Source organism: Bos indicus x Bos taurus, chromosome 6 (genome assembly GCF_003369695.1).
Source record: "Bos indicus x Bos taurus breed Angus x Brahman F1 hybrid chromosome 6, Bos_hybrid_MaternalHap_v2.0, whole genome shotgun sequence".
In the NCBI taxonomy this organism is placed as follows: Eukaryota; Metazoa; Chordata; class Mammalia; order Artiodactyla; family Bovidae; genus Bos; species Bos indicus x Bos taurus.
Genome location: NC_040081.1, coordinates 103,353,367 through 103,378,474, shown reverse-complemented (window position 1 = coordinate 103,378,474; position 25,108 = coordinate 103,353,367). Strand labels below are relative to the sequence as shown.

General features: G+C 45.7%; 1 protein-coding gene across 2 annotated transcripts in view; it reads left to right on the top strand.

The window, feature by feature from the left end:
• Positions 1-25,108, top strand: part of STK32B (serine/threonine kinase 32B) — a 405,107-nt gene that overhangs the window by 311,291 nt on the left and 68,708 nt on the right. The window contains exons 5-6 of one of the 2 annotated variants that reach the window (XM_027545015.1): positions 4,779-4,816; positions 23,695-23,784. In XM_027545015.1, coding sequence (XP_027400816.1) covers positions 4,779-4,816; positions 23,695-23,784 — 128 coding nt within the window. The remainder of the gene's footprint in view (positions 1-4,778; positions 4,817-23,694; positions 23,785-25,108) is intronic. The other variant, XM_027545017.1, reaches the window with a different exon arrangement.

Sequence of the window (25,108 nt, the reverse complement as noted above, 5' to 3'; positions counted from 1 at the left end):
CTTCCTTTCTGGATCTTTCTGGATCTGTCCCAAGGTCTCCTGGTTGTTGACAGAATTCTGTCCCTGGTGGCTACAGGAGTGAAGTCCCTGTTTCCTTGCTGACACTCAGTTTCTAGAAGTGCCTGCAGGCCCCTGCCATGTAGCTGCTCGCACAGGATGGCCGGCAAGGGAGGCTCCTGTATTCAGGCCTGCCAGGATGAGTCTGATAGCCTGCAATCATTGGAATGACCCTGCCACCTTTGTCTTGTCCCCTCAGCTGGATGGATGTCACAGGTTTAAACCATTCACCCCCTCAGCCTTCTATGCCTTTATCAGCAAAATGAGAGCTTGCTCCCGGGTCATATCAGACTTTCTCTTTCTTGCCATTCAGATGTCAACCTAATGCCACATCTTCTGAAAGCCCTTCCATGGCCGCCTACCCAAAGCAGGTCTCCTTTCTAGACCCTGATTTGTTCTTCTCAGAGTACTTGTCCCAACTTGGGGTTGTGTCCATTTTTCACTCCTGTCCGCCTCCTAGAAGCGAGCTCCATTTGACTGGTTCTGTCTTGTCCACTGTCGTGGCCCCAGGGACCGTGGAGGGGACGCTTGAGGATCGCTGACCCCTGTGTGCTGAGAGCCGATGCAGAGCATGTGTCAGATGGTTTGTCCACACCACAAGGGAAGCCGAGGTACAGGGAGTTCACCCCAACAGCAAGAGGGGTGGGCGTGGGGACTCTGGAAGGTTGCTCCTGAGTAGTACTCACCCAGACAGAACACCCTCTTTCCTTGGAGCCGTGGGGTCTAGTTTACCAAGTCACTCGTGCATGCTAAGTCCCTTCAGTCATGTCTGAGTCTGCAACCCCATGGACTGTAGCCCACCAGGCTCCTCTGTCCATGGTGATTCTCCAGGCAAGAACACTGGAGTGGGTTTCCATTTCCTTTTCCAGGGGGTCTTCCTGACCCAGAGATCGAACCTGCGTCCCTTATGTCCTCTGCATTGGCAAGTGGGTTCTTTACCACTAGCGCCACCTAGAAAGCCAAGTCACTCATACTTCTGCCCCTGTTTGGTTCTCAGGATGTAAGAGACCACAAACAGGGACCTTCTGATGGGCTCTAATGGATGGTGGTCCTATCCAAGGTCACACCATGGTCACTGGGGGACTCTGGTTGGAGCTTGACATTTACCCACCTCCTCCATAAGCTCTCTTTCTGCTCCATTAGGCATGTAGCTTCCTGTGGCTGTTGCAGCAAATTCTCACAAAATTGGTGGCTTCAAAACATGTAAATCTGTGACCTCACAGTTCTGGCCAGAAGGCTGAAATTCAGGTGCCCATGGGGCCAGCCTTCTCCAGAGGCTCTGGGAGAGAATCTTTGCCTTCTTCTTCCAGCTTCTGGGAGCTCCTGGTTCTCCTTGGCTTGTGGCCACATCACTCCAGACTCTGCCTCTGTCTAGACGTGGCCTCTTCTCCTCATTGTGTCTGTGACCAAACCCCTGTCTCCTTCCTAAGATGACAGACAGCCCCAAACTCAGGGCGATTTCATCTTGAGATCCTTAACTAATTCCTTGGAGGAGCAAAGGCCGTGACTCAAAATAGCATCACATTCTGAGGTCCTAAGTATTCTGAATTCTGGGAGGATACTATTCACCCACCTATGCCAGTCGCCTCTCCTTAGTCCTGCCACCACTGCCCCATCTTTTCTTGGTTCTGCCACCCTGGTCCCCACTGGTCCATGTGATCCCCAGCCAGCCGTTCCCTCTTCCCTGGGCTCCATAGCTGGTCCGTACTGTGGCTTCTGAGCCTCCCACCTTCGTGTCTCCCCTCCCCTTCCCACTGAGTCTGAGCTTCTGGAGGGGAGGGACTATGTCTGGAGCCTCTGCAGGTCAGGCTGTCTGCCAAGATCTGCCAGGAAGAAGCACTTGAGGAATGTCCCCAGAAGGAAAAGGAAGGGATTGAAGGAGGAGATGAAGGATGAAGAAAGAAGGACTGGAGAGGGGTGGTCAGAAAACCCCAAGACAGGGCATGCTCAGCCTCAGGGGAGGCAGCAATTCAGGTCAAGGACCTTGCAGCCGTTCGGGTCCAGGCTCCTGGTCCATGGCTACCTCTTCTGAGATCTCCAGGCCCCAGACAAGGTCACCCTAGTCCAGTGACACCTTAAAGAAAGGATGCTCTTTCACATTCGCTGCTGTTTTCATTCTTAACAAGTATCTATTTTCCCTTTTCTCACCTTTCTTGAAGCAACCCTCCTAGGGCCCTCTAGGTAGGCCCTAGACAGGGGCCAAGTGTTTGCTGATTTGAGCCACAAACGCTTGACTCCAGGTCTTCTGCCTTTTGTTTTAATTGTGTGAGTTCTCAAGTTCATCCTTCCCCTGGGGGATCCATTAACAACCCATCTCTGTTCACCAGGAATGTTGGTGAACTTGGCAGCATGGAGTTCATGGTTTAATACCCATCAATATTCATGGTGGGAAAAGTCACAATAAAATGAAAATTTCAATATATGGATTGAGTGTTTCTTTCTTCCCCCAAAGCCGCAGACATTGCCTCATATGGTTCCAAATAACCACGTTGTGTTTTCTGGTAGAATTGCTATTTAATAAACTCTGGAGCAGTCACTTTTTATTTCAAAGAAAGCCATCATTAGTCTCAAAGGATTTGACATTGACTCTAAATGGGTGAGTGGGGCTTGCATTTCTAAAATCTATGGCTTTAATACAACACTTTGGAAAGTGTATGCTTGCTAATGGTGTGTAAATCAGAGCTGAAAGTGTCAACTCAGTTTCTCCAAGGCTGTGTTTCCCTCACATTCATTCTTCCCTGTTTCCTGTGTGTTGATAAAGATTCTCTTCTCTCTAAATCTCTGCTCAGGCTCTTCTGAGTTCTTTTGAAACCAGGCATCATCTTTTGGACTTCCATGTCGGTTTATGCATTGTTCAGTCTTAGTAAAAACCTACTAAGTCAGTTTAGGGGCTTCCATGATAGCTGAGATGGTAAAGAATCTGCTTGCAATGCAGGAGACCCCAGTTCGATTCCTGGGTCAGGAAGATCTGCTGGAGAAGGGATAGGCTACCAACTCCAGTATTCTTGGACTTTCCTGGTGGCTCAGCTGGTAAAGAATCCGCCTGCAATGTGGAAGACCAGAATTCGTTCACCAGATTGGTAAGATCCCCTGGAGAAGGGAACAGCTACCCACTCCAGTATTCTGGCCTGGAGAATTCAATGGACTATATGGTCCATGGGGTCACAAAGAGTCAGACACAACTGAGCGACTGTCACTCTTACCTTCACTAAGTCGGTTTAGCCATAATCCAACATCCTCCCAAACTCATCATCCTCTGATCAGGTTGCTCATCCCCCAAGTGGTTTGATGCCCTGGACTGCCCTCAGCAAGAATACTGATGAAAAGTTAGTGACTTTCCATCCACCAACCCCTACCTCCTCAGCTTCAAATTCCCACTTGTCCACACTGTGTTTGGAATGAAGCCCAGTTCTATGCTGAGATCCCTTTTCTACTTTGGGGATTGCTGTTGAATAAAATCTATCTTAAATGTTTTAACTACTGTCCTGGTTTTTCTCTGACAGTGTCTGCTGGTTACAGGCACCATGCTGAAAGTACAAAAAGTGAAGAAAGCAAAGCCCCTGCCTTTAAAAAGCACAGCTTTGAGTTGGGGGCCCTTTGCTTTAAAGATGAGGAGAGCTGAATTTTTCAGAAACTGCCTAGCTCAGATTTTGCTGCACATGGCCCACTGTTACCCTAAAAGTGAAAGTGTTAGTCGCTCAGTTGTGTCGGACTCTGCGATCCCATGGACTATAGCCCGCTAGGCTCATCTGTCCTTGATATTCTCCAGGCAAGAATACTGGACTGGGTTGCCATTCCCTTCTCCAGGGGATCTTCTTGACCCAGGGATCAAACCTGGGTCTCTCGTATTACAGGCAGATTTTTTTTTACCATCTGAGCCACCAGGGAAGCCCTAAACCGGATCAGCAACCTTCTAAAAGGACCAGATAATAACTATTTCAGATTTTGAGGGCCACATCAGTGTGTGTGATACATTTCTTTTCATTTTTGCTTCGTGTGCTACGTGTGTGTCTTGTTTTGCTTTTTACAATCCTTTAAAAATGTAGAAAACCTCCTAAGCTCACAAACTGCAAAAACTGGTTGATTGCTGGGTGTGATCTTTCAAGAAACTCAATTGACACCTTCAACCCTGATGTACTCATCATGAACATGCATGTGCTTTCTGAAGCTCCATATTAAAATCACAGATTTTAGAAATGCATGCTCCGTTCACTTCTGTATAATAAATGTCCCATCTCCTGAGATCATACAAAAACTAGCAGAGGCTGTGGTCCATCTCTGACCCGGACAAGTTACTGACCCTCCTAGAGCTGCAATTCCCAGGTCTATGGAACAAAGGACATTAAACCTGGGAGGTTAGTACCTACCAAGGAGGGAGGGCTAAATTCCACCAGGAAGCAAAATTGTCTGTACCCACCGAAGAGACCCAGGGCTCAGTGAGCAGTCACTCCTGGGAGTCAACTGGCCAGACATCATTAAAAATTCAGGAAAAAACATACTCACACAATCCACTTGCAGTTCCAGGAAGAGAAAAGTAAGAGCATGGGGCTCTGCTTTCGTAATAATAATAACCGTCCTGCTTGCTGTCTGAGCCTTCACGCTGGGGGAGATACAAGCACACTGGGTGTTGTCAGGTATCTGTCCACAGCTGTCGTGTTTGACATGTGCTCCTCCATGCACTCAAGGAATCATATTTTCAGCTTCTCTGTTTTCTCTTGCAGAGACATCAAGCCAGACAACATATTGCTGGACGAACATGGTAAGCCTGTTATGAATGCTTTCTAGAGACTGTTTCAGTGGCAATTTTGAGGCTCTGGGAATCTGGGTGGGTGCGGGGGGCGGGTCCTGGTGAGTTGTATTTTGGGGTTGACTAGAAAGCCTTTTTTGTTTCAATCCTGGTGAACAGACACCTGTCTAAGTTTCTGGTCTGTGTCCTGCCGTGGTGAGTCGAGTCCAACGTGTCTGAAGGTTTCACATCCGAAGACATCATTGTCCACATCCTGGTGTGAGAATGACAGGGCAGAAGTGGGAATGGGATACAGGGGTGGAGGCTCTGAGTCTCCCACCCCTGCCCCCCAACCTGTGAACCTAAGGGCTTCAGAAAAGTCACTCACACTCACCTCTCAAAGCCTCCATGTCTTCTTCAGTAAAACAGACAAAATGGTACCCACCTTCCTGATTGTCATGGGATCAAGTGAGATAGAGTATGCTTGGTGAGCTAGACATCAATCATCAGTAATCTGCTAAAGCCTTTCCTCACCTGGGCTTCTCAAGCTTTCATGAGGAGTCAGGGCAGATTCTTAAACTGATTCAGTAGATTGAGTTGGATCTGGGACTCTGCATTTCTCACTGTTCCCAGTTGAGCCTGACACTGCTGGTCTATGGAGATAGTTCCCTGTCAGTGGCTTTCTGACTCTGGTCTTATCAGAATCCCCTGGGAGGCTTGGTAAGAAGCAGAGGACAGACCCTGCTTTAGAGAACCTGGGCCTTGGTGTTCTGAGTCAACCCCCGGCATGTGGTATCCAACCAAGTTAGGACCATGAGTCCAGGGTACAACCCAGCAATGATTGACAGTCCACTGCAGTCCATGCCAATGGCACCTTTATAGCTGCCGATATATAGCCGCTGTTGGCTGTAAAGCCAAGTCCAATCATGGTGGACTTGAAGACTTAATTCACTGATGTTCTTTCAGGAACTAATCCCTCAAGGGTTTGGGGGAGGGTGGGCTGGAGTGAGCAGGTGGGGAAAAATCCATGAGATGCTGCTGAATCATCCAGAGATGAATCTGTCGACTCTTCCACACAACTGTGCTAGACCTCCCTCCCCGACTCCACGCAGGCTGATGCTGTGGCTCGAAGCCTCTCTAGGACTCGTGTGTCTCAGGGAATCCTACCTCACTGTGTAAACCCTTTGGTATTGGGAGGCAGAATGGGAATGGTGGATGGGACCCTCAGCGCTCCAATCTCCTGCCAGAGGCTAAAACCAGACCACATACCTTGGGGCAGTGAGTTGAAATCCCTGGACTCCTGATGAAAGAGCAAGGACAACCTCAGGATGCCAGGGAAAACTGGGCAGAGCTGAGGATGCAAATCAGGGTCCCCAGTTTGTATGTAAAAGTCAGGAACCCCAGACCCGAGTCTCAACTGGTCCCCCAACTAGCTGTGTGTCTTTGGGCAGGTTACATAGCAGAAGTAATACCACCTGGCAGGGCCGTGAAGGTGTAAGATGGGACAGTGAGGGCTCCCAGCACCGAGACATAAGAGGTGCTCATGAGGGCTGTGTTAGCTTATAGGACTCGGCCTCCCCTATCCTTTCTCTGCTCAGACCACGGAAGCAGGTGAGGTGGAGGCAAGCGGAGGCCCAGGCTGAGTGATGCAGGACCCCTGGCAGGGCTGTCCTGGAAGCCAGGGGCCTGGGAAGCAGGGTTCTGGCTGGAATCCTCAGAGCCCTGCCTACTGACTGAGAGAGACTTTGGGACAAAGACCTTTCAGACCCTGGGCAGCTTTCCTTCTGGAAAGCAAAATCAAGACAGGAACACCAGGCAATAGGAATAATTCAGCTGCTTCATCTACGAAGAAAGGAGATTCAGGGAGTCTGTGGGGTAGCTGGGCCTGCCTGATGCCACAGTTCCTGCCCGACGCTACAGCCTAGCCTCGGGCCACAGCTCACACCACCTTCTCTGCGTTCCCTCGCTCCTGAGTTCCTGGATCTGCATCCATCCTTTCCTTCCTCCCCTTCTGCACTCGGCCTCACCTCTCCACCTCAGCCCTTTCGCATTTTTCATATTTCCTCCCTGTCAGTCAGTTCAGTTCCAGGACTGGTCTCCTTTAGGATGGACTGGTTGGATCTCCTTGCAGTCCAAGGGACTCTCAAGAGTCTTCTCCAACACCACACCCTGTCCTTCAGTTCAGTTCAGTTCAGTCGCTCAGTCGTGTCCGACTCTTTGCGACCCCATGAATCACAGCACACCAGGCCTCCCTGTCCATCACCAACTCCCGGAGTTCACTGAGACTCACGTCCATCGAGTCAGTGATGCCATCCAGCCATCTCATCCTCTGTCGTCCCCTTCTCCTCCTGCCCCCATCCCTCCCAGCATCAGAGTCTTTTCCAATGAGTCAACTCTTCACATGAGGTGGCCAAAGTACTGGAGTTTCAGCTTTAGCATCATTTCTTCCAAAGAAATCCCAGGGCTGATCTCCTTTAGAATGGACTGACTGGTTGGATCTCCTTGCAGCCCAAGGGACTCTCAAGAGTCTTCTCCAACACCACAGTTCAAAAGCGTCAATTCTTTGGCACTCAGCCTTCTTCACAGTCCAACTCTCACATCCATATGTTTCCACAGGAAAAACCATAGCCTTGACTAGACGGACCTTTGTTGGCAAAGTAATGTCTCTGCTTTTCAATATGCTATCTAGGTTGGTCATAACTTTCCTGCCAAGGAGTAAATGTCTTTTAATTTCATCGCTGCAGTCACCTTGTCCTTCACCACCCACTTATACAGTGTCCTGACCCTGTGCTATAGTTTTGCAGCATTCCACACACTCCCCAAGCACCTCTTACTGGACCCTTGTCTCTCTTCTCTAAGATCCTATTTTATCAAGCTTGGTATGGGAACAGAGCACTGAACACTAACACACTAAGGAGTGAGTGGCTGATACCCTCCCCTCCTTCATCTTTAGCATCCAGTGGGTGCCTTTTCAGAAAGTGCAGAAGGAAAATTAGGAGCAGAGATTCTCAGAAAACGCAAGTCTCCTCAGGAGAGAAGGACAGGAGAGGAGGCTGTGACCATGGTTTTCCTTTCTCTGATTTATGACAGCAGATAGAATCTCATTAGCTTTTCTTTTTTTCCTTTCTTAGTCATTGTTGCCTTTCTTTTCCCTCCAGCTCTATTGAGGTATTACTGGAAAATAAAAACTGTATATATGTAGTACAATATGTTGTACAATGTGATTTTTAAAAGGTGTACAACATGATGATTTAATACACATATACATTGTGAAATCAGCTCAACAATCAACTGGTAATATCCATCACCACTCATAGTTGCATTTTTTTTAAATTTTATTTTATTTTTAAACTTTACATAATTGTATTAGTTTTGCCAAATATCAAAATGAATCCGCCACAGGTATACATGTGTTCCCCATCCTGAACCCTCCTCCCTCCTCCCTCCCCACACCATCCCCCTGGGTCGTCCCAGCGCACCAGCCCCAAGCATCCAGTATCGTGCATTGAACCTGGACTGGCAACTCGTTTCATACATGATATTTTACATGTTTCAATGCCATTCTCCCGAATCTTCCCACCCTTTCCCCCTCCAACAGAGTTCATAAGACTATTCTATACATCAGTGTCTCTTTTGCTGTCTCGTACACAGGGTTATTGTTACCATCTTTCTAAATTTCTAGATTCCTAAATCTAACTAAATATGTGTTAGTATACTGGTGTTTTTCTTTCTGGCTTACTTCATTCTGTATAATAGGCTCCAGTTTCATCCACCTCATTAGAACTGATTCAAATGTATTCTTTTTAATGGCTGAGTAATACTCCATTGTGTATATGTACCACTGCTTTCTTATCCATTCATCTGCTGATGGACATCTAGGTTGCTTCCATGTCCTGGCTACTATAAACAGTGCTGCGATGAACATTGGGGTACACGTGTCTCTTTCCCTTCTGGTTTCCTCAGTGTGTATGCCCAGCAGTGGGATTGCTGGATCATAAGGCAGTTCTATTTCCAGGTTTTTAAGGAATCTCCACACTGTTCTCCATAGTGGCTGTACTAGTTTACATTCCCACCAACAGGTTAAGAGGGTTCCCTTTCCTCCACACCCTCTCCAGCATTTATTATTTGTAGACTTTTGGATCGTAGCCATTCTGACTGGTGTGAGATGGTACCTCAATGTGGTTTTGATTTGCATTTCTCTGATAATGAGTGATGTTGAGCATCTTTTCATGTGTTTGTTAGCCATCTGTATGTCTTCTTTGGAGAAATGTCTATTTAGTTCTTTGGCCCATTTTTTGATTGGGTCATTTATTTTTCTGGAGTTGAGCTGTAGGAGTTGCTTGTATATTTTTGAGATTAGTTGTTTGTCAGTTGCTTCATTTGCTATTATTTTCTCCCATTCTGAAGGCTGTCTTTTCACCTTGCTAATAGTTTCCTTTGATGTGCAGAAGCTTTTAAGGTTAATTAGGTCCCATTTGTTTATTTTTGCTTTTATTTCCAATATTCTGGGAGGTGGGTCATAGAGGATCCTGCTGTGATTTATGTCAGAGAGTGTTTTGCCTATGTTCTCCTCTAGGAGTTTTATAGTTTCTGGTCTTACATTTAGATCTTTAATCCATTTTGAGTTTATTTTTGTGTATGGTGTTAGAAAGTGTTCTAGTTTCATTCTTTTACAAGTAGTTGACCAGATTTCCCAGGACCACTTGTTAAAGAGATTGTCTTTAATCCATTGTATATTCTTGCCTCCTTTGTCAAAGATAAGGTGTCCATATGTGCATGGATTTATCTCTGGGCTTTCTATTTTGTTCCATTGATCTATATTTCTGTCTTTGTGCCAGTACCATACTGTCTTGATAACTGTGGCTTTGTAGTAGAGCCTGAAGTCAGGTAGGTTGATTCCTCCAGTTCCATTCTTCTTTCTCAAGATCGCTTTGGCTATTCGAGGTTTTTTGTATTTCCATACAAGTTGTGAAATTATTTGTTCTAGCTCTGTGAAGAATACTGTTGGTAGCTTGATAGGGATTGCATTGAATCTATAAATTGCTTTGGGTAGTATACTCATTTTCACTATATTGATTCTTCCAATCCATGAACATGTTATATTTCTCCATCTATTAGTGTCCTCTTTGATTTCTTTCACTAGTGTTTTATAGTTTTCTATGTATAGGTCTTTAGTACACGGTAAAAGCAGTCCTAAGGGGAAAGTTCATAGCAATACAGGCACACCTCAAGAAACAAGAAAAAAGTCAAATAAATAACCTAACTCTACACCTAAAGCAACTAGAAAAGGAAGAAATGAAGAACCCCAGGGTTAGTAGAAGGAAAGAAATCTTAAAAATTAGAGCAGAAATAAATGCAAAAGAAACAAAAGAGACCATAGCAAAAATCAACAAAACCAAAAGCTGGTTCTTTGAAAGGATAAATAAAATTGACAAACCATTAGCCAGACTCATCAACAAACAAAGGGAGAAAAATCAAATCAATAAAATTAGAAACGAAAATGGAGAGATCACAACAGACAACACAGAAATACAAAGGATCGTAAGAGACTACTATCAACAATTATATGCCAATAAAATGGACAACGTGGAAGAAATGGACAAATTCTTAGAAAAGTACAACTTTCCAAAACTGGACCAGGAAGAAATAGAAAATCTTAACAGACCCATGACAAGCACGGAAATTGAAACTATAATCAAAAATCTTCCAGCAAACAAAAGCCCAGGTCCAGATGGCTTCACAGCTGAATTCTACCAAAAATTTAGAGAAGAGCTAACACCTATCCTGCTCAAACTCTTCCAGAAAATTGCAGAGGGAGGTAAACTTCCAAACTCATTCTATGAGGCCACCATCACCCTAATACCAAAACCTGACAAAGATGCCACAAAAAAAGAAAACTATAGGCCAATATCACTGATGAACATAGATGCAAAAATCCTTAACAAAATTCTAGCAATCAGAATCCAACAACACATTAAAAAGATCATACACCATGACCAAGTGGGCTTTCTCCCAGGGATGCAAGAATTCTTCAATATCCGCAAATCAATCAATGTAATACACCACATTAACAAATTGAAAAATAAAAACCATATGATTATCTCAATAGATGCAGAGAAAGCCTTTGACAAAATTCAACATCCATTTATGATAAAAACTCTCCAGAAAGCAGGAATAGAAGGAACATACCTCAACATAATAAAAGCTATATATGACAAACCCACAGCAAACATTATCCTCAATGGTGAAAAATTGAAAGCATTTCCTCTAAAGACAGGAACAAGACAAGGGTGCCCACTTTCACCATTACTATTCAACATAGTTTTGGAAGTTTTGGCCACAGCAATCAGAGCAGAAAAAGAAATAAAAGGAATCCAAATTGGAAAAGAAGAAGTAAAACTCTCACTATTTGCAGATGACATGATCCTCTACATAGAAAACCCTAAAGGCTCCACCACAAAATTACTAGAACTAATCAATGACTATAGTAAAGTTGCAGGATATAAAATCAACACACAGAAATCCCTTGAATTCCTATACACTAATGAGAAAACAGAAAGAGAAATTAAGGAAACAATTCCATTCACCATTGCAACGGAAAGAATAAAATACTTAGGAATATATCTACATAGTTGCATTTTTACTGTGTGAATAGTGAGAACATTTAAGATCTACCTTCTTGGCAAATTTCAACTCCACAATACAGTATTATTAGTTATAATCACCATTCTGTACATTCGATCTCCTTCAGTTCAGTTCAGTTGCTCAATCGTGTCTGACTCTTTGCAACCCCATGAATCACAGCACGCCAGGCCTCCCTGTCCATCACCAACTCCCGGAGTTCACTCAGACACACATCCATTGAGTCAGTGATGCCATCCAGCCATCTCATCCTCTGTCGTCCCCTTCTCCTCCTACCCCCAATCCCTCCCAGCATCAGACTCTTTTCCAATGAGTCAACTCTTCACATGAGATGGCCACAGTACTGGAGTTTCAGCTTCAGCATCATTCCCTCCAAAGAAATCCCAGGGCTGATCTCCTTCAGAATGGACTGGTTGGATCTCCTTGAAGCCCAAGGGACTCTCAAGAGTCTTCTCCAACACCACAGTTCAAAAGCATCAATTCTTCGGCATTCAGCCTTCTTCACAGATCTCCTTAGCCTTTTGTTAACTGCATTAAAAAAAGTTTACAAAACAGTTAACTGTGTGTTCCTATTTAAAGAGTTTGCTGATGAATCTCATTAAATGTTTTCTCAGAGAACAAGTTGGTTGCTGTGTTTACAATGAAGCATAAGCATAATTAAATAACTGCATTTATATTTTTATTAAAAATGTTCAAGATCTGCTGGTTACACAAAATCCAAGACTTATGGAAGACTTTGCTCCCCCAGTGTCTGCCCTGCTTTCTTGTCCGCCAGGCTGGATTCATCTCCTAGAATGGGTCCTAATTCTCCTTTGAGATTGGGTTCTCTTGGCTAACAGCAAAAGCAGAGAGATAGCATATGCATCCTAGGTCGCTCAGTCGTGTCCGACTCTTTGAGACACTATGGACTGTAGCCCGCCAGGCTCCTCTGTCCATGGGATTCTCCAGGCAAGAATACTGGGGTGGGATGCCATGCCCTCCTCCAGGGGAGCTTCCTGACCCAGGGATCGAACCCATGTCTCTTATGTCTCCTGCACTGGCAGGCAGGTTCTTAACCACTAACACCACCTGGGAAGCCCGAAGAAGACAATTCCTGGAGGTTAAAGGAAGTTGAAGGAAGAGGTAGCATACTAGAGTTGTATGAGGAGAAGAGCTGAGTGCTTTAGGGCTGAGGGCAAAGTGCTTGAGGAAATAGGGAATTTAAACTGTAGGGGGAAGGGATTGCATTTAATTTTCTCTTGGTACAGTGATGCTGGGTGATGAATAACCACGTGAATATAATGGCACAAACATGCATCCAATTAAGCTCACAGGTCTCTGAAGCTTTCATAGGCAGGGCTTGCTCCTAAGACTGAGGTCCAACAGGGTCAGCTAGGCAGCTGCAGTGACATTGGCTGTGCTCACTGCCATGTCTGGGGTTCACCTGGCTGCTTGCTGGTACACCATGACTTTGGTTCATGGACTAGACAGCTCAGCCCAGCGGCTCATGGGTCATCCTCTGGCAGGTCAGCCCCATGTGACCTTGCATGGCCAGAGCAGGAGAAGGAGCAGGGAAAGTCCAGTCACTCAGCCTCCACCTGTGTCACATTTGCTGCCATCTCAGTGGGCAAAGAAAGTCACAAGACCCAACCAACTGGGGGGTTGGGCACTGCCAAGTTGCATCCCAAGAAGGATGGATCCCAAGAGGAGGGAAGAATTGCAGAGATTAATGCAATCATCTGTAAGATGCTCATAGAAAAGGAAGAGTCACTAGCACAAGTAGGGGTGGTGGTCTTTAACACATGTGGAACTTGTTATTTTTGTTCAGTTGCTCAGTTGTGTCCAACTCTTTGAGACCCCCATGGACTGCAGCATTCCAGGATTTCCCTGTCCATCACTATCTCCCAGAGCTTGCTCAAACTCATCTTCATTGAGTTGGTGATGTCATCCAACCATCTCATCCTCTGCGGTCCCTTTCTCCTTTTGCCTTCAGTCTTTCCCAGCATCAGGATATTTTCCAATGAGTCCGCTCTCCACATCAGGTGGCTAGAGTTTTGAAGCTTCGGCTTCAACATCAGTCCTTCCAATGAATACTCAGGGTTGGTTTCCTTTAGGATTGACTCTTTCCTTTTGGCTTGCTGTCTGAGGGGCTTGCTGTCTGAGGGACTTGCTGTCTGAGGGACTCTCAAGAGTCTTCTCCAGCACCACAGTTTGAAAGCATCACTGGGGAGCTTTCAGTTCAGTCCAGTCACTCAGTCATGTCTGACTCTTTGTGACCCCATAGACCGCAGCACACCAGGCCTCTCTGTCCATCACCAACTCCTGGAGTTTACCCAAACTCATGTCCATTGAGTCGGTGATGCCATCCAACCATCTCATCCTCTGCTATTCCCTTCTCCTTCTGCCCTCAATCTTTCCCAGCATCAGGGTCTTTTCAAATGAATCAGCTCTGTGCATCAAGTGGCCAAAGTATTGGAGTTTGACTTCCCTCAAAATGGGCAAAAAACTGGGAGTCAGAGACAGAAGGGCAGTGTTTGCATTTTGCCCTGAGTGTCACTGAAGACTCTTGTTCAAATTTACTGACGGTATACTGTTAGCTTTCTGCATCTGAGGGGTCCACATTCTCAGATTCAGCCAATCTCAGATCAAAAAACATTTGGGGAAAAAAATTCCAAAAAGTGTCAAAAAGCAAAACTTGAATTCACTGCTGGCAACTATTTATATAACATATACATTGTATTTATGACTATTTACATAGCATTTGCATTGTATTAGGTATTAAAAGTTGAAAAAACTTGGGCAGGTGTGCCCAAGTGGTAAATTCTACACCACTTTATACACGGGATTTTAACATCCAAAGACTTTGGTATCAGTGGGAGTCCTGACTCTAGTCTCTTGAAGATACCAAGAGACAGCTGTAGCTTTTTCCTCTTCTGTATGCAAAAAAGTGACTCCATCATTTTGCAGACCTGCTGTAGGCCAGGCATTGTGCCAGGTGACCGAAGGACACAGAGCCTCTGTGGTCAAGAACCTCACAGTCTAGGGTAGTGTTTCTCAGCCATGGCTGCACATCACCTAGGAACTATAAAAAGTGCCAATTCCAAGGGCCAAACTTAGAAGTCCTATTTGACTCATCTTGCAGGAGAAAGTGGGATTTTTAAAGTTACCAGGTGGTTCTAAGGTGTATCCAGGGCTGCAGGAGAGATAGAGTGATACAGACCCAGCAAGGCCAGTGCTGGGCAGGACAGGGTGAAGCTGTGCAGGAACACCAGGGCAGTGAGGCTTGGAGAGGAGGAGGAGGGAGGGCTTGCTGGATCCTGCAGCATGCATGAAGTCAACAGAGCGTTGGGAAGGGCAACAGAGCATTCTAGAAGGCCAGTGAGAAAGCTCCAATGGTCCCAGAACAGCTGGCTATGAAGTGTAGAACTCACTCTTCTCAGTGGCCTTGGGATGAACACTTGGGGGTCAGAAACCTCACCTGGAGCTTTAGGATCTTTAGTAAAGGCACACCAGCAGAGTGAATTTGTTTTCTCATTGTATTCACTGTGTCTTCTCTTTCCTGTATGTGGATGCTTGACTTTTGCACACTCCAGGCCACCGTCCACTTTCCCTAAGCTTCCCTGTGCCAGGATCCAGATGACCAGGGACAGTCCTGTGCCCCCAGAAACTCCTGAAATTATTCAGACTAGCCAGTCCTAAGCCTGCTTGCCCTGCCTCTTCCCAAACTCCTGAAATTATTCAGACTAGCCAGTCCTAAGCTTGCTTGCCCTGCCTCTCCTGTTCCTTCCCACAGAAACCACCAGAGAAGCTCTTGATCACATTTTCTCCCTTGTCCCTGTGTCTCGTGACTGACCCTGATGCTTCCCCGGGGTGACCCCCAATGGTATGACGTGTCCCCTCCTCTTAGGAACCATGAATGACAGGCTTGTCTTTTCAATGGCAGTTGTCTCTTAATCTCTTGGCTTTACTATACCTCAAGTTTTCTATTAATAGACAATATTTCAGAGCATGCACTCACTGGACTGATTTTGAAGAATTGCCTCTCCATCTGTTGCTAACATATTTGTTGATAATTGTGATGAGTGCTCCCCAAAACGGCAATATCCAGCAGCAGCAACACCCCTATCCCCCTCATCAGAACACTGTGTGTGCCATGCCATCTCCATCTTGGCAGGAAGAGAGTCCAGGAAATTAACAGAAGGCATGTATTGATGCTGAAGCCTGAGATACAGGGATTGGAACAGCGGAGATGGAAGTGGAGAGAACCACTGGGGCAAATTGAGGGGTAGAGGTATTTCTGCTAAGTCTGAGGAACGAAGAGTTAGTGTCATTATTCTAGATAGGGTTCCAAGAGTTTAAGGATAAAACTTAGGAATGCAGTTTAAAGCTACACTGGGATCCTTGGGAGGGCTGTATTGAGATTCTTTCTGAAGACTGCTGGGAGTGGAAGGAAGTGTCTAGTACAATGTGATGTCTTAAGGTCCTGAAAACCCTGTGTAAGGAATCTCTCATGACCCCCCCAATAAATAGCCTCCTGTATTAGCTTCCCAGGGGTGTTGGAACAAAGTCCCACAAATTGAGAGGCAATCAAGAGCAGAGATGTATTTTCTCACAGTCTTGGTGACTGAAATCCAAGGTCAAGATGTCTGCAGGGCTGTCCTCCCTCTGAAGGCAACAGGGATGGGTAGGTGTCAGTTCTGTCCCTGAGCTTCTGGTTTGGTGACATGCATACTTCCTTGGCTTGAGATGGTGTAACTCCAGCCTTCAAATGGCTTTCTCCCTTGGCTTACTTTCTTTTTCCAAACCTTGTGCTGTGCTAGTCACTCAGTCATGGCTGACTCTTTGTGACCCCGTGGTCTGAAGCCTGCTAGGCACCTCTGTCCATGGGGATTCTCCAGGCAAGAATACTGGAGTAAACTGGAGTAAGTTGCCATGCCCCCCTCCAGGGGATCTTCCTGACCCAGAGATCAAATCCAGGTCTCTCACATTGCAGGTGGATTCTTTACTGTCTGAGCCACCAGGGAAACCCCATTCCAAATCTTGCCTGAGTGCATTTGAACAGCATGCATTTGAATGGCAGAATCTAAATCTTGCCCAGAACCCTAGCTGCAAGAGAGTCAAGACATGTTTTTTTGTTTCTCTCTCTCTCTCTCTCTTTCTTGTCCTTATAATACAGGGGGCAGGAAAGAAAGGAGTGGAAAAGGATACTAAGTGTCAAAAGATAATCTCTATCCCAGTGCCCCTCAGAGTCCTTGCAAAGAGCAGATCATGGCTGAGAAAGTGTTCTAAAAGCCTCTCTGCATCTGATTCATTGTGATTTGCATGATTGTGTAAAATCACATACCAAAATACATATGGAAGGGGAGCACATTGGTCAGGTAGCCTTGGCTATGCTAGTAACTAATTAACCAAAATCTAGTGATTTAACATTAAATTAAAAGCCACAGAAGTAGAGAAAGGGGAAAGAAACAGAATTACTGAGCTCATTCAAAAGCCTTGAGTGAGGTGGTGTTTAAGCAGGATCAACTCAAATAGGATGTGAAGTCTGGGCAGATTTTATGAAATCACAGTATATCTGGGGGAAGGTATTGAAACTCATCTCAGCTGAGTTGTTCAGTCGCTTAGTTGTGTCTGACTCTTTATGACCCCATGGACTGCAGCTGGGAATTCCCCCAAATCTCAGTCTAGGAGCTTAGGAAACCCCAGACCTGTTGCATTTCTTGTTCCCAGTTTTTTGTTCTCTTCTGTCTCAGGAGATCTGGGAACACACAGATTGTTTTGATAGCCCTGCCTTCCTACCCTATGACCAACAAATGGAAGGAAGTCAAAGCAAATAAAGCAGAAGAAAATCAGAGGGTCATTTCATTCTACATCAGGCAAAGGCCTGCCTTCACACAGTCAGTCTTCCTACTGCAGTAAAGCCAAATGAAGCCTGAAGAAGCTGGTACCTTAGAATTTGATTTGTTTCTCTCCCTCTCTCTCTCTCTTTCTCTCTCCCTTCCTTTCCTTTTCTTTCTTCAATTCCTTCTTTCCTTCCTTCCTTCTTCTTTCTGTCTCTTTCTACCACTGTCCTGAAGTAAGTTCAGTATGATCTCCATGAAGAGAAGTGGGAGGAAGGAAAAGTGTTCAGGATGATCCTAAGGGGAGGATCGGCATCCAGGGTTATATCACAGGGTTATATCACACCAGCATCTTGGAAGTAGATATTATTAGCTTTATTACCAGTGAGCTCTGGGGCCTTCCATGGGTGGGGCAGCTGGATCCACAGCTAGGGTTCTCATCCTCTTGAGCATCCTTGGGCATCCAGCTGCATCTTTTCAGCAGCACCACTCTGACCTCTGGCTTAGGCACGTTGTACACCTGTAAACCACCTAAGATGGAGACAGATGTTCATATGAGACTTGACTCTGAATTTCAGGGAAACAAGGCAAAAAAATTATGTGGTAGAAGATCATCTCTTACGCAGGGCCTTCTTGCCATCCTAACTTCTGGTCTAGCGCCCTCTGATGGCTACTACCTGAAGTCCAATCTTGGCTTCTGAGGACAGATCTAAAAGCCTGCCACTGGGTTGACTATCCCCTCCCAAGCAGACTCTCATCTTCTCCCAGGCTGTGGCCTTGTTGGTCCCAGTGAGATCACTCCACTGTCCTCCTTCATTTGGTAAATATCCATACAGAGTTAAGGTAATTTCATTTCAGGAGCTGAGAGGGGTGAAGGGAAGGGAGAGAGCATGGTGGAGCAGGAACAGACACTGGTGCAATGTGGCTGCAGGAGAAGCAAGTGAAAATACAGCAAAATCCAGGATGCTTTGGATGCTTCCTCCTGGAATATGCAAGGAAAATGCAGGAACCAGTTTCAAAGCAGGAGTCACTACTACTGGTAATGCTGAGTTGATTCTGTGCATCAGTAATTATTTCCCAGTGCAGGGACTGTGGATGGAACTTTAGCCCTGTATAATCTCCATCATCCCATCCCCCAGTTCCATGGCACAAATAACTGACACATCCTTAGTGTGTAGAGTTTCAAGTGCTCTTCCCCCAAATGCACAGATTGTTGTTGTTGTTCAGTCACTAAGTTGTGCCCTACTCTTTGCAACCCCATAATCTGTAGCACACCAGGCTTCCCTGTCCTTCACTCTCTTCTGGAGTTTGATCAAACTCATGTCTATTGAGTCAGTGATGCTATCTAACCAGCTCATCCTCTGCTTCCCCCTTCTCTTGCCTTCAATCTTTCCCAGCATCAGTCTTTTCCAGTGAGTTGGCTCTTCGAAGCAGTGACCAAAATATTGGAGCTTCAGCTTCAGCATCAGTCCTTCCAAAGAATATTCAAGGTTGATTTCCTTTAGGATTGACTGGTTTGATCTCCTTTCTGTCCAAGGGGCTCTCAAGAGTCTTCTTCAGCACCACAGTTTGAAAGCATCAATCTTTGGTACTCAGTCTTCTTTATGGTCCATTTCTCACTTCCGTACACTTTTCATGCACATGCCGAGCCTGATGCTGGCCCCAGGGAGTACAAAATCACAGAGATGGTGGCTGAGTCTCATCATTTAAGATCTGGTTGAAAAATTGATGCTGCTGTAGTCTTAAAAGTAAAAAATGGAATGTTGTCAGATCCTGTAAATATCATGATAGCTCTAAGAAGTAAATAATGAAGAAAGATGATAGCATTTGCTCACCATATTTCTTTCATTCCATCTTTTATTTGGTCAGTAAGTCAGCCAGTCAACAAACACTTGTTAAGTACTTTTTCCAGATCAGGCCAGTGCTAACATACAGGGGACATAGAAATGAACAAGGGAGGATACCTGGTCTCAAGGAGACAGACACAGCAGATACAGCATAGTGGATGCTAGGATGGAAGTGAAAATGGAGAGGAGTTGGGAGGGTCCAGGAGAGAGGCCTAAACCAGTCAGTCTTCCATGGACTAAGTGTGCATGGAATTAATTAAATTGGTATGTTGAAGCCTTAACTCCCAGTGTGATGGCTTTTGGAGCTGAGGCCTTTAGGAAGTAATTGGGTTTGGAAGAAGTCAAAGGATTGGAGCCCCCACAATGGGATTTGTGCTCTATAATGGGATGAAGGGACTGGAGCTTGCTGTCTCCTCACAATGTGAGGAGACAGCAAGAAACCTGCCAAGTAATCCAGGAAGAAACCAAGGACCCTAGCGTGCTGGACTCTGGTCTTGGACTTCCAGGCTCGGATACTGAGGAATAAATGTTGATGTTTACACCACCCAGTCCATGGTAATCTGTTTTAGCAGAGCAAGTCAACTGAGACACAACCCCCCATGGTAGTGAGTTTCCTGTTAGTGGAAGCAATCAAGCAAAGGCTGGATGTCCATCCATCAGGAATACAACTCTTGGGCCAGGTTTTGAAGAATGAATGGAAATCTGCCAGGCAGAGGGCAAAGCTTTCCAAATGGTGTCAAAGTCTTGGAGGTGTGATGAGTTTCCATGTGTTCAGAGAAAGGAGAGAGCAGAGCTGGAGTACAGGATGCACAAACAGGGGTGGGAGGGCAATTGTTGATGATTCTCATTCAAACTTTTACTAATGGATCTCACACCGTATACTGGGCTCATTCTCTCACTGATTGCTGAATGTTTTTAATTTACAGAAAGCAAATAGCCGAAAACTGTTCATATGTGCACACTTTGTAGTAAATTTCCGTTCTCCTGACAAGGGACTCAGAGGAGACCTCGTATGGCACTAATTTTCACTTTCCCACATCTTGACTCAACCGGTAAAGGAGGCACACCAGGAAGTTTCAGCTCATCAGCTAGCATGGTGTGGAAATCAAAAATGGGGTTCTGCTGTCTGGCACTCCTGCTGGAGGTGACTTGCTGGGAAGACAGGTCTGCTTCAGAGCTGCCCCAGAGCCTCCACCCTGGAGGGCCAGGAGGAAACAAGGACAGGGCCGGGCGACTCCACCCTGAAGGGGGCAACAGGGGGCGGTGGAAGCGCCCACTGGAAAGAGACTAGAGACAAAACATGGCTCTCCACGTTTCAGCTGCCAACCGTGGATGGGTCACTGGTCTCTAGAACTTCAGGCTCGAGGAGGGGGAAGGGCAGGACTTTCCTGGCAGTCCAGTGGTTACGGCCTCACCTTCCAATTCAGGAGGTGCAAATTCAATCTTTGGTCAGGGAACTAAGATCCCACAAGCTTCACGGACAAAAAACCAAAACCTAAAATAGAAGCAACATCGTAACAAATTCAAGAAAGACTTTAAAAACGATCCACATCCAAAAAATTTTTATAAAAGGGGGGTGAGTAGCCATACCCCACCCCCTACAGAAGTTCTTCAACGACTAACATGAACTTCAGCACCAATTCTGTACCGTTTACGCAACCTTAAACAATAGCAGCTTACATAGATGAGGGATGCATTTTTTCCCCTCTTAATCAGTTTCCCTGCTTTGAGTCTTGCCCCAGTAATCCACACACAAGCCAAAGTGATACAAATGACTGGGATTGTGTCTGTCTTTCTCAAAACCCTCAGGCTTGGGGTAAAAGCCACCTGAGCCCTTTCCCCCTTTCTCCTTCTGGCCTCCTTGCTGGCCCTTGCAAGGTCCTGGTGCTGCCAGTTCCCTCAGCCACCTCACTCCTCCCCCCAGAAGTCCACTGGCTTGCTGCCTCTCTTCTTCAGATCTTTGCTCAAAGGTCACATCCTCAGTCCCTAAACACCCTGTTGAATGCTCACAATTACCCTACCAGGTACTTATTAATATTAGGAGGCTTATAGAGTGAAATAACCTGCTGAAATCTTATGGTAAGTGGCTGCATGAATTAGGACACCAACAGTGTGTGGCAGACAACAAGGAGCCCAACTCAAATCGCCCTAAGCAACGTGTTTTTCAGCACGTATAACTGAAGCCCAGTGGAATATGGCTTCAGGCAGGGTTTGATCAGGCTTTGGTACCATTTCTCTGCTGTCCTTGCAGCTCTGCCTTCTCCAAAAATGGGCTTCATCTTTAGCTTGTCTTTCTTTGTGGCACCCAATGGCTTCTACAGTTTGGGGCAGGGGTCATTTCCCCACATCACACCAGCCAAAGGCAGAGAATATCACTTTAGATAGCTTCTGGAAGGAAAAGGAAGAAAACGTTTCCTTTCCTGAACCCCCTAGAAAATCATCTCCCCAGTTTTCATGGGCCATGATTTGTTCATATGCTCAGCCTGAGCCAACTATTAAAGCCACCTGGAGACATGTGCTCCATCCCAAAGCCAAATTAAATGCAAAAGTGACTTTTAGAATGATCGATGGAGTATGATCTCTTTATTGCAAGAACAAACCAAAGTCCTGTGATATGTGGATATACATTTGCATAAGCAAAAGCGAGAAAGAATGGAGGAGCTAAATGAATCAGTGTGGTTATGTGGCAGGTAGAGGAGACCCTAGGATGTTGAAAGGAGAAACTCAAACATGTATTTGTATTCTACGATTTATTATAATGAGCTGGCGTTACTTTCATCATGCAAATATTAAAGAATTTTAAGAGTGGGAGAAATGAAACCACATAAAAGCCATCTATATTCTAAGATTCCAGAATTCCGTCCCAAGGGTACTGCTGTGCTTGGAACTGTACAGGTGTGGGGTGCAGAAACCACTCAGATGTCCAGCTACTTTCACATAACTCACAGTCTAAAACTGGACTTGAATTTACTTGTTTGTTAGAACTAGAACTGAGGCAATGGGAGGGTGCAGGGTGGATTGGCCCCAGCTGGAGAAGGGATTGGAGCCACACCTTGGCAGGATAATGCTGCTAAGAGCAATGCTTACAGAAAATGCCCTCATTGTTGTGTGGCAGTATGCTGTAACCATTTCTTGTGTATTAATTCTCTGACTCCTCCCAACAGCCCTCTGAGATGTATATTTTGTTATCATCATCCCCATTTTACAGATGAGAAAACCAAGCCTCAGGGAGCTTAGTATTTATATTGAGGACATAATAAAAATGTTAAAGTTTAGAGGCACTGGTCCAGAGAGTGGAAGCTTCTGATAAATAAATGAGACACTTGAGACCAGACTCCTCCTTGCAGGAAAACAGTAGGTGGGGGAGGGGTGTAAAGAGAGGATGCTCATGCCCTGAGGGCACCTTATTCTGTCCACCTGCTCTGGCCAGTGGGGGCCTTAGTACGATACTGATGAACTGAGTAGGGAGGGGGCTTGAGGGTGGAAACCACTTTCTGTCCAGCCTAAAGTAATGGGAGCCGATGGGACATGGATGTCAAGTACCCTAAGAGGGAAGGAAGAGGGACAGGGAGGAAGGAGACAAGGAGATGTGGTGGTGAAGAGAGAAAAGAAAGTGTCAGAAGGAAGGTGGGAGGGGAGAAGGAGGAAAATCCAAATAGTCAGTATTGGTTCTCCGGGGAATCTGGGAACCTACCATCAACAGATGAAGGGGTAAAGAAGATGTGGTTTAGCTATATAACGGAATACCACTCAGCCTTAAAAAAAAAAGAATGAAAACTTGCCATTTGAAGCGACATGGATGGACCTGGAGGGCCTTATGCTAAGTGTCACCATGCTTTTCATTATCCTTGAATGTTATTCATCTTAGTGTTGAAAGTTTGTACCCTCTTACCAACCTTTCCCTATTTCCTCCTCTTCTAGCCCCTGGCAACCACTTTTCTACTCTCTGTTTCTATAAGTTTGGCTTTTATTTTTTAGATTCCACATACAACTGAGACGGTGCAATATCTGTCCTTCTCTGTCTGACTTCTCACTTAGCATAATGCCCTCAAGGTCCAATACTTAGGTTGCTTCCATGGCTTCAGTTCAGTCTCTCAGTTGTGTCCAACTCTTGCGACCTCATGGACTGCAGCAGGCTTCCCTGGCCATCACCAACTCCCAGAGCTTGCTCAAACTCATGTCCATCGAGTCGGTGATGCCGTCCAACCATCTCATCCTCTGTCATCCCCTTCTCCTCCCGCCTTCAATCTTTCCCAGCATCAGGGTCTTTTCCAATGAGTCAGTTCTTCACGTCAGGTAGCCAAAGTACTGGAGTTTCAGCTTCAGCATCAGTCCTTCCAATGAATATTCAGGACTGATTTCCTTTAGGATTGACTTGTGATTGTGATTCCACTTATTATTATGATTCCATAGCTTGGCTACTGTCAATGATGTGGCCAAAACAGACCCTCCTAAAGTATCAAATAAACACAAATGTAAATAAAAGTTCTGATATTTTCTTCCTGTACATCCCCCCTTGCATACCACACTGTTAAATCAGATGGGAGATAACCCAGCTGCCTGCAGCTTTTGCTAACTGCTTTTTCTGATTCTCTGTCTCCAGGACACGTTCACATCACAGACTTCAACATAGCGACAGTCGTGAAAGGCGCAGAAAAGGCTTCCTCCATGGCCGGGACCAAGCCCTACATGGGTGAGTGTTCCAGGCCCCCTCAGGCCTCAGCGTTCCTCTCCTGCTACATCCCACCCCTCCCTCAGCCCACCTCCCACTCCCACACCAGACCCCAGCCATGCTCTCTCACACCTTTGGCCCTTACCTAAGCTGTCTGGAGTTCACCTAAACTCATGTCCATTGAGTCGGTGATACCCATCCAACCATCTCATTCTCTGTCGTCCCCTTCTCTTCCTGCCCTCAATCCTTACCAGCATCAGGGTCTTTTCAAATGAGTCAGCTCTTCACATCAGGTGGCCAAAGTATTGGAGTTTCAGCTTCAACATCAGTCCTTCCAATGAACACCCAGGACTGATCTTATTTAGGATGGACTGGTTGGATCTTCTTGCAGTCCAAGGGACTCTCAAGAGTCTTCTCCAGCACCACAGTTCAAAAGCATCAATTCTTTGGCGCTCAGCTTGCTTTATAGTCCAGCTCTCTCATCCATACATGACTACTGGAAGAACCATAGCCTTGACTAAATGGACCTTTGTTGACAAAGTAATGTCTCTGCTTTTTAACATGCTGTCTAAGTTGGTCATAACTTTCCTTCCAAGGAGTAAGCATCTTTTAATTTCATGGCCGCAATCACCATCTGCAGTGATTTTGGAACCCCCAAAAATAAAGTCAGCCACTGTTTCCCCATCTATTTACCATGAAGTGATGAGACCGGTTGCCATGCTCTTAGTTTTCTGACTGTTGAGCTTTAAGCCAACTTTTTCATTCTCCTCTTTCACTTTCATCAAGAGGCTCTGTAGTTCCTCTTCACTTTCTTCCATAAGGGTGGTGTCATCTGCATATCTGAGATTATTGATATTTCTCCTGGCAATCTTGATTCCAGCTTGGCTCAGGCTTAAGAAAAAACAAGCAATAAGCCCTTCTTCTTTTTCGTTAAAGTCCAGCGGTGTTGCCAAAATACGTTTTGCTGCTGGTCATTGCAGGTCTGTATTCTGAAGTATACATTACCCTTCCAATATAGTTTCAGGTTGGCTTTTCTGTAGGACTTTTGATGGAAAGGTCATGTTGCACCAAGTCTTAGTTATGAGGGCTTCCCAGGTGGCTTAGTGTTAAAAAACACCCGCCTACTAATGCAGGAGACATAAGAGACATGGGTTTGATCCCTGGGTTGGGAAGATCTCCTGGAGGAGGGCATGAAAACCCACTTCAGTGTTCTTGCCTGGAAGATCCCACGGACAGAAAACCTTGGTGGGCTATAACATGGGGTCACAAAGAGTCAGGTGTGACTGCAGTGACTTAGCACACACACCGGGTCTTAGTTGTGGGATATTTAGTTGCGGCATGCAGG